The sequence below is a fragment of the Toxotes jaculatrix genome, chromosome 14 (assembly GCF_017976425.1).
Source record: "Toxotes jaculatrix isolate fToxJac2 chromosome 14, fToxJac2.pri, whole genome shotgun sequence".
NCBI classification, from domain to species: Eukaryota; Metazoa; Chordata; class Actinopteri; family Toxotidae; genus Toxotes; species Toxotes jaculatrix.
Genome location: NC_054407.1, coordinates 24,336,530 through 24,346,107, shown reverse-complemented (window position 1 = coordinate 24,346,107; position 9,578 = coordinate 24,336,530). Strand labels below are relative to the sequence as shown.

Here is a 9,578-nt window from a genome sequence, read left to right as displayed (position 1 = left end):
CCAAAGTGTTTCAGAGCTTTCTGTACATAGACAGAGCCCTGATTTACAGTTTTCAGGAAAGGTGTTGAGTTCAGGTCATTTTAGTTCAGGTTTCAAAACTTTTGTCTCTGAGATTTCTGTCTCCAGCCCAAATATCATGGAGGTGAATTAAATTTGTGGTGTTCAAAGCATTGGAAAAACAACAACAACAACAAGCAATGGACGGAGAGAAAGATATGTAAAGATATGTAAGAGAGCATTGTCATCATTTCCTTTCATACTTTCCTTCATCTTTTCAGTAATTAACTGGCACGCTGCACACTGAAACATATCAAGACTCAGATTCATGACTCGTGGTAGAGAAGCCCCGAGAGACCTCGTCTTATGTGGGGGAAATGGACCAGAGACCAGCCTGCCAGAGGAATTAATAAGGTTATTACTCATGCTACACAAACAACAACGCAGTTTGAACAAACACAAATAAGTAACGTGGAATAAATCATCACGCGGGAAGGAAATTGTGAGAGGTGACATGTGAAACGTAGGTGGCTGCAGTGGTTTGACAAATGAAGTGGTGAATGACCTTCAGAGCAGGCGGCTGCAGTCTGAAGAGGGGAAGAGAAAAGGGGTCTGTGGATGACAGGCAGGAAGAGGTTCAGATCTCAGCCAGAAGCATTAACCACAGCAGGGTCAGAGGTTCAAGTCCCACTGAGGACACTTACCGAAGACGTATCGATCAGAACACTTTGTGTGGAATGTTGCACATAAACCACAGTGACTCACAGAAATAAGTGTTTAGTAATTCAGCGTTTAAGACGGTGTAGAATCATATTAATGTTAATGAGGACGAGGCAGAGTTGAAAAGTTTCAACACTTCTTCTACTCCTTGTTTTGTCAAAATAGTTTTTGTGTACTCTTTGTGTTTATTTATGCTTATTTTCTGTGTTTTGGAATGGAATGGATGACACAAAGCCAGGGAACAAATCCTCCAACCATGTCCAGTTATCAGAAATAAACGGGGCTTGTGCCAAATAATTAGAATCAAGGATTGTCGGTTAAATCCACAGTCCTCGTTCTGTGCACACACAAAAAGAAACGTTTCCAGTGTAGCCTGATCCCTGAATCCTCTTTAAGGGGGAGAATCAGTGAGTCAGTGAGTTTACACTCAGAAGCATCAAGGCCTGAATTCACAGTGTAATCAAGAAATGTTTTATTAGTATAATAATTAATTATAAATAGATTAAGTAGTGACTGACTCATGTGGTTCTTGTTGGATGTTTCTCATCCCATGAGTTTGATTTGAATGCAGCAGTGACTCATCCCATTAAAATGGCCATGACTGGTCTCAGAGCAGTTGTTCATTAGTCACCGTTTGCTCTGGACGACATTATCACCGCAGTCTGTTTCTCTGCTGTTCAGCCGAGCGACACGCTGCCTCAGACTGACAGATTCAAACTGAGCCGTCCAGTGACATGGACAAAACAACAACAACAATAAAAACACGACTGCAGACAGTTGATGAAGGGCTGGGGTTACAAAATCTTGCTTAGCGCCCCCGTTTGGCTAGGGGGTGGCCCTGCATCCATCCACCACCTAAAACTTAAACCATAAATCCATGACTAAAATATCCATCCATAGCCTTAAACTGGGCAAAACACAAACAAAAAGAAAGTAAAATAGAAAAGACATCTTACTGCTGGCAGGTTGTGTCCTCCAGTGGGGGACAAATAATGAGAATAAAACCTCCTACAGAGCTAAAAACCTTCCCATGTCTCCCTCCATTATTCAAGGTGAGGCCTATTTTAGCTCTGCAGCTAGCTGTGGGGCACGGCCCGCGCAGGGACCGCAGCTTTGACACCCAGACAGGTGACGGCTTGGGGAAAGGACACATTCGTCCTCGCTATGCTTGCTTGCCGTCGTTAAGCTCTGTGCATGTGAACGAAGGGCGAGCCGTCCCTCGTTTCCTGTCATCTCGTCAGTGAAACCTCAAATTACGGCGCTGTGGAATTGATGAGCTGTCACACACGACCCCGCAGAGCTGTCAGGGGGCTGACACCCTGAAATGAGCAGGTTTGGGCAAAATGGCAAACAGCTTAATTTCTGAGGAGACGGCGACATTTTGATGGCCGAGGGGCCGCGCAGACTGATACTCCTCAGATAATGTATGCAGGCTTTAATGTGACTGTGGGAAAGTAAATGAAGGGTTTCAGTCTAAATGGATACATATTACTTTTAAATCAGGACTCAATAAAGAAAATTAACAAAAACCTATTAAATCTCCTTAATTGTTAATTATTTCACAGGGTCCACTGAAGAGAGTAAATTACTTCCATGCCAAGAGCCTATGATAGTTTTCCCATGTACAAGAAAAACCGTCTGAAATGCAATAACGGCTCATAAAGAAGGTGAAATGTTGGTCTCTGACATGATGAACATGAAATGCCAACATGAAACGCCAGAAGGAGACAGGTTCCACATTCGATATGTCTGTGAGGCTTAAAGTCATGATCTGTATTCGTAAAAAGAAAAAGTCACGTGATGCTTATCCTTCGATGTATGAATAAAAACGACGTGTGATCCTGTTCATGGATCACTGTCACGGTGGGTTGCGGTGTGCATTAATTATGTTAAGATACCACAGAGGTGACAGAATGTTTCACATACAGGGAGAAGATGTAATAATGACATCCCATAAATAACATAGTGGCATAAATAATTCAAAATTCTTGATTTTTGTATTGAACTTGTATTTTATTTAAATGGCTGCAGAAATCTCACGTCGTTTCTTGAGGTAAAATTGCGACCGCCATCTGAAAAATGACTCGGCGAGGTTCAGATTTCATTCCTGACCTTGCACGACAATCTCAGCACAAGGTCCATTCAGTGGCTGCTCTGCAGCTTCTGCATCATGTCACATGAGCTGTTCAGCTGCTGTTGCCAAGGTGAAGAATGAACTTTGAACCTCAGCTCTGAAGACAAAGTAAGAAGTCCTTAAAAAATCCTCAGAAAAAAATTGAAAATTTGTAAAATCTACAATTTCATGACAACTGAGCAAACTCCATCTGCTGATGTGATGTTTTGTTTGGTATTTCCTGCTTGTAGGATTTGTGGTGTACTGGTTTTGTTTGTTTGTTTGTACTTCCTGTTTTATTTTGAAGCCCTAGCCCCTGTGTATCTGCCCTCACTTTACTTCCTGCCTTTGTCTGGTTTCCCTCCTTTTTTGATTGTTTGCCCCGCCCTGATTGGTGTCACCTGTTGCCCATTACCTGCTGTCTATATAAGTCTCCTTGTCCCATTGTGTCCTTTTCAGTTTGTCTGTTGTTGTGCTTCCTGTCAGTGTTTGTCCTGTGGCCTGTGTTTGTCCTGTCCTCCTTCCTGCTTTACCTCCTGGACTTGTCCTCTGTTCCTTTTTGGATTCTCTTCTGTTTGATTACCTCAGGTAAGGACTTTTCAGTTTTTGGTGTGGTGTTAGTTTTCCTCCATGTTGGATGATTCTTAGCTGTTTAGTTTTTGTTCCCTGAATTCTGGACTCTATCCAGTGACTTTGTGTTAATTAAACAACTTTAATTCAAGCATCAGTCTGTCTTGGGGTTACTGCTGTCTTTGGGTCCTCTCCTTCGTGGTCCTGGCTGCACAGCAGTGATTATAACATCATGGGTGAAATTATTATTTCAGTGGGTGAAACTCTACCATGGTTGAATCCACAAGGTTCATATTTTTATGCACATGAAGAACGATGAACAGAGACCATTCAGTTGCATAATACTTTATGCAGATTTACCATGAAAACAAGGTTGATAATGTTGTAGACTGATTTGACAGCTCACTAATTTTATGGTAAACAGATTTAAATATATGTTGGACTCATCTGAAGGAAAATTATATTACGTTTTGACAAGTGCATCCATTATTCATTATTCAGCAGTGAAAATCCCTTCTCTACGCAGAAAATTTACTCGCCAGAAAATGTCAGAAACAGAAAGTGGAGAAATGCAGCGTAGTGTTTGCCGAGTTTCTGTGATGTGCAGCTTCATTTGTACGCCGCACCTCGTATCTGTGAAACAGCTTCCCTGTGAAGCTCAGGCTCCTGTGACGTGGGAACTGCTTTGGCTTTATATTTCACTATTTTTTTTCTATCAGTTATGATGCCCTACTTATAAGGACAAATAAAGGGCGTGTTGAATAATAACTGGCTCTTTCTGCTGCTTGATAGTGTTCAGTGAGGTTCGGTTTGGGGAAGGATTTCAGTAATTCTCCTTTCCTGGGAATCAGCAGAAAAAAAAGCTACAGTAGAGACACGGCAGACGAAAGGAGGGTAAAAATAGACTGAATAGAAATGAGGCAACTTTCCTCTCGCCTGGAGCCATGCATGAGTCAAAGCGGGGGTTGCTTCTCCTCATAAGGACCTCTCGCAGCTCCTCAAGGTTTGGGAGGGAGTAATTTCACCCAATCTAACCCGAGGCCAGCGAGCTCTGACAGGCCTCGGTCCTGCTTCTTTTGGATAAGGGAAAGTGGGACAAGATACTCGCACACAGCGGGGGATGATGGAGCCTCAGCCGTTCACATTTCCTTCTCCAGTACTCTGTCTAGATTTTGGGCATTTTGATGGCACTGGATTAATCTGAATTAATCTTGCCTTAACCAGAGCCCCCCCCCTGCATGACAGTGAGTAGAGATGTGAGGAGGATGATTGTAAAAACATCTCTGGGGAGCTCTCCTCTCATGATTAATTTGAGGTTTACTGTTTGTGATTAACACGAGGGCCTGCGAGCCTCAGATTAGATTCATCCTCAAGTTATATCGCTTGATATAGTTAAGTTAGTGAGTGGATGCTCTTACCCAGGGTGCTTTACTGTACACTGAGGGTTGACGGCAGAATAAACCGTGAGTTGTATCCTCAGTAGAGCAGCAGTCGAAGCCACACTGCCCTGAAAACAAGCCTGGAATAAATGACTGTGGAGCAGGATTATGGAGCACAGCAGGCTCAGGATGAACGTGAAGTGAATGTGAGAGGCGACTGCCTCCACAGCCCTGTGCCCAACTTACATTTCCACAAAACTCATTCGCAGCAGCAAACACGTTTTGTACGAAATGTAATTGCGACCAGATCACGATTTCCATCAACATAATGAGGATGTGTTGTTGATTTACAGATTTGGGAAGTTGTAAATATGCTGATACGTGAGGTATCGCTGACTTGAAGATTTTTTTATTCCAACTTTAATGAAGCTAAGCTAACACCCCCCCTGCTCCCAGTCTGTGTGCTGAGGCTAACAGGTCCTGGACCTGCCTCTGATTCTGACAAATGTCTCAGACTGGAAGCAAACTTATGTCCCAAAATGTCTTTATATTTACATAAATAAGTCATTTCTAAACTGTCATACCCAGCATGGGCCTGTTTCTGAGTGTGTGTGTGTGAGAGAGAGAGTGTGCGAGCTTTGCGGGACAATGAGTCTAAAGATGACTCATTTTACTGCTACACCAGCTGATGCCTGTTTGCCTGATGCAGTCAGTCCCGTTATAAAACTCCACATCCCAGACAGACACACTGTCCAGCACAGCTGCCACATTCACACTTTACAGAGCCGCAGAGTTTACGTGTCAGGGAAACGTGTGCTGTTTTAATGTCTGTGTATCTTCAGCATTCATCCTGGGTGTTGATCATTGTTGCTTTTTATTTTTCTTGGCTTCATTCCTTTGTTTCTGAACTGGACTCTGACTTTATCCACATTTGTTTGCAACCATTTGATACTTGATACTTATTCACTATTAAATTTACTCTATTTAAACTACATGGCCTAAAGTATGTGGACACCCACATGTTTCATCCATATGTGATTGCTGAACATGCGATGCCCAAACCATGTTTTTCAGCCTGCTCCTCTAACAGACTCCTCTCTTCTGGTTTCAGTCTTTCCAGGAGATGCTGAACCTGCTGCTCAGTGATGCAGTTCATCTCACAGGTACTGGATGGGGTTGGAGTCAGGGCTCTGTGCAGACCAGTCGAGTTCCTCCGCATCAAAGGAGGAGGTGAGAGTTTGTGTCCTGTAACACAATGAACATTTTCTTTTTTTATCAACAGCAACAGCTGTCTTTCCCCAACATAACTGTCACTGGTGAAGGATGGTTTACTACAGGAAAAGATCACAGTGACTTCAGACACAGCATGTTTATTGAAAGTTCACCAAAACCACCGTCTTTTAACCGTGACCACTCTGGACCGCTAACCCTGGATGTGAAACTTGTCTCTGGTGTTGTGCACTTTGTACTCCTGCCTTCCACCCTGACCGCGTCCCGGTGAGTCAGCTTCAGTCATCAGTCTGAAAGTCGTGCACGGTGTTGCCAAAATAAAAAATGTCCATGTACACAGTCCAGTAGATTACATTTCTGGGCTATTTGGCAAACTGGCACCAGAGCTGTGCAGCTGTTTTCCAGAGGCAGCCGATATTGATGTTGACATTGTCAGAGTTGGGGGAACTGCTGTCACACACTTGGAAACAGGCTGTTGTCTACATTTTTGGTATTTTATTCTGTTGCATTAATATTTTTTTCCCCCCTCACTGGAACAAAGGGGCCGAGATGAAACCCCGAAGAAAAAGAGCCAGAGTGCTTTGGCAATGTGCTTCTGATGAAAACCATTTTATTTCATCAATTAACTGAGATTCACTGAGCTGAAGGGAGAGAAGGGCTGGGGCAGATTGGGGCGGGGGGGGGGGGGGGGGGGGGGGGGGCAAAAGGCAAAGAATATGAAGACAGGGAGGAGGAAGAAAGCGAGGAAGGAGAGGGTAGATACAGAGGATAGAGGGATAAGGGAGGAGAAGAGCGTGGGATGAGAGAGACGGTTAAGACAAGGCGAGAGAGGGAACACACACACACACACACACACACACACACACACACACACACACACACACACACACACACACGGTGGTGACTGTGACGTCAAACCGGAGCCCAGCTGACTCGCTCGCTGCGCCGTGCCTCTCGCTGACCAGCCTCGCGCTCTCTGCACATCTACTCCACGCGGCTGCTGCTGCACGCCCTTTTAAACACCGAGGAGGAGGAGAAGGAGACGAAGAACAAGACACGGGGTAAACGGGAGAACTCACGCGGAGAGACGGCTCAGCGGAGGAGGAGGAGGAACTGGAGGAGGAGGAGGAGGAAGGAGGCTCCGTTCTCATCCTCGCGCGCGGCACGGGGACATATAGGACATTATTTTTGGACACGCTACATGGAGACGAGCAGCTTTGCCTCGCGCGGTCTCCTCAAAGAGCTCGCCGAGTAGGATTGTGACGGAGGACCGCTCCTTGGCACCGCTCCCCGCCGCCTCCCCCTCGTCCAGGTGTTGCATCTACGCGCAAGCCCCTCGTGTCGATGGAGAGGCACGAGAAGGAGGGTTGATCCGCGCTGAGGAGCTCGCGCACTCGACACTCACCCCGTCTGCGGAGCCTCTCGAGCAACAACAAGTTGATGATTTAGAATTTTCTCTGGCTCGAGAGCGCTGCGTTTTTTTTCTTTTCTGAGAAACAGATTCAGACGGATCTTCCTCTTCTTGCCTTTCCTGTCGGGGTCGGACCTCACCGGATTACGGTTATTGTGACATCTTTTATGAACATTACCGAAAACGGGAATTAACGTGAAAATCTGCGGGCTGTTTTTCTGCTCCACTGCGACGCGCGCTAATATGAAAAAAATGGCAAAGTAAACGGATCCAGGTGCGCCAACGACGCACGAGCCATTTTGGGATTAAATTAAAAAAAAAAAAAAAAAAAAAAATCACGTTTTCTGCCGTGTCTGAGAGCTGCTCCCTGACACCGCTTGCACCCCGAACTTCCGCTTTGTCCCCGGCTCTCCGTGACGCCTCGGCACCCTGATGGTGCGGACGCTCGGCGCACGGTGGTTCGAGCTGCCGCTTGAACGCGCCGCCCGGTGATTTTTCAGCCTTCAGCACGGAGACACGGTGCGTGGTGGTGGTGGTGATGATGATGATGATGATGACGATGGTGCGCGGTTAATCCGGGAGATGCTTTTCCACTCGAGTCGGATTCATGGGCTGTTTCTTCAGTGGGATCGTTCGCGTGACAATGACCTCCAACCGCGCTTTACCCCGTGCCGTGCTCGCCGCAACCCGAGAGAGAAGCACGCGCCCCCGGTTCGATGCGCACGAGAGGACGTCGTCTCCCCAAAATCGCTGAGCTAACTCACAACCGGGAAGGGAGGGATCATATAAACCGACACAACCGATAGGAGAAGAGGACAATAACAACAACAACAGCAGCAACAAGCGGCGGCAGCAGCGATGGAACTGTCCGAGGTCCGGTGCTCCAGCGCGAGCGAGGAGCTGTACACCATCAACAAGACCCCGAGCAGCAGCAACAACAGCAACAGCAGCGGCAGCGCGCGACCCAAACGGCTGCTGTGGCAGAACGCGGTGCGGCATATCACCGAGCAGCGGTTCATCCACGAGCAGGGCGGGGGAGGCGGAGGAGGGGTGAAGGGCATCGGGCCGGACGAGCCCTACGACCCGAGCCAGGGTGCGCGGAAGCAGTCGGCCGGGCGGACGTCGGTGGGAGACCGGCACAACAACGGCGGGACTAAAGTGTTCCCGGAGCGCGCCAGCAGTGACCTGGGCTTCTTACAGATCGACTGCGCGCCGAGCAACTCCGACTTCTTCCTGAACTGGGGCTACACGTACCGGGGCGTCATCTTCCCCACACTGCGGAACGCCTTCAAGTCCCGCGACCTGGAGCGGCTGTACCAGCGCTACTTTCTGGGCCAGAGGCGCAAGTCGGTGGTGGTGATGAACATCCTGGACGTGGTGACTAAGCTCACCCTGCTGGTGCTGCACCTCACCCTGGCCTCCTCCCCGATGGACCCGATCAAAGGGACGCTCCTGGGCTTCTTCACGGGCATCGAAGTCGTCATTTGTGCCTTAGTGGTGGTGCGGAAGGACACCACGTCGCACGGCTACCTACAGTACAGCGGCGTGGTCACCTGGGTGGCCATGGCCACGCAGATTCTGGCGGCCGGGCTGGGCTACGGGCTGCTGGGTGACGGGGTGGGATACGTGCTCTTCACCCTGTTCGCCACCTACAGCATGCTGCCGCTGCCGCTCACCTGGGCCATCCTGGCCGGCCTGTTCACTTCGGGGCTCCACATCCTGGTCCAGCTGCTCATCTCCCAGAACGCACATCTATCTACCAACCAGGTAAGCTCTCACCTGGCCCCCTTATCCCCTCTTTATTACTTATTCTCTCCTTTTTTTATTGATCTCCTTCTCCATTAATCTTTCTTTCTCCCAGCATCCTCTCCTCTCTCCTCCTATCCTTTACTGACCTTCTCTTTTCCTCTCTGTCTTCTCCCCAGTCCTCCTCTTTTCCTATTTTCCATTTGTCGCATTTATTCACTTCCTCTCCTTCTCTCTTCGTCTTCCTTTTGTTTCTCCCTTTGCCTCCTCGTCTTCCAGTTTTCTCCTCTGCCCTCCTCTTTTTTTGGCTCCATCTTCCTCCAGTCTTCACTCTTTTCCTCCTTTTCTTAATCTTCATTCTTCCTCCTTCCTCCACCTTGACTTAATCCTCCTCCTTCCCCCCCTCTCTTTC

General features: G+C 47.5%; 1 protein-coding gene across 1 annotated transcript in view; it reads left to right on the top strand.

Annotated features, from left to right (window-relative positions):
* The first annotated feature begins 8,278 nt into the window (after window positions 1-8,278).
* adcy8 (adenylate cyclase 8 (brain)) overlaps window positions 8,279-9,578 on the top strand; it is a 60,406-nt gene continuing 59,106 nt past the window's right edge. Inside the window, exon 1 of the mRNA XM_041054924.1 lies at window positions 8,279-9,187. Coding sequence (XP_040910858.1) covers window positions 8,279-9,187 — 909 coding nt within the window. The remainder of the gene's footprint in view (window positions 9,188-9,578) is intronic.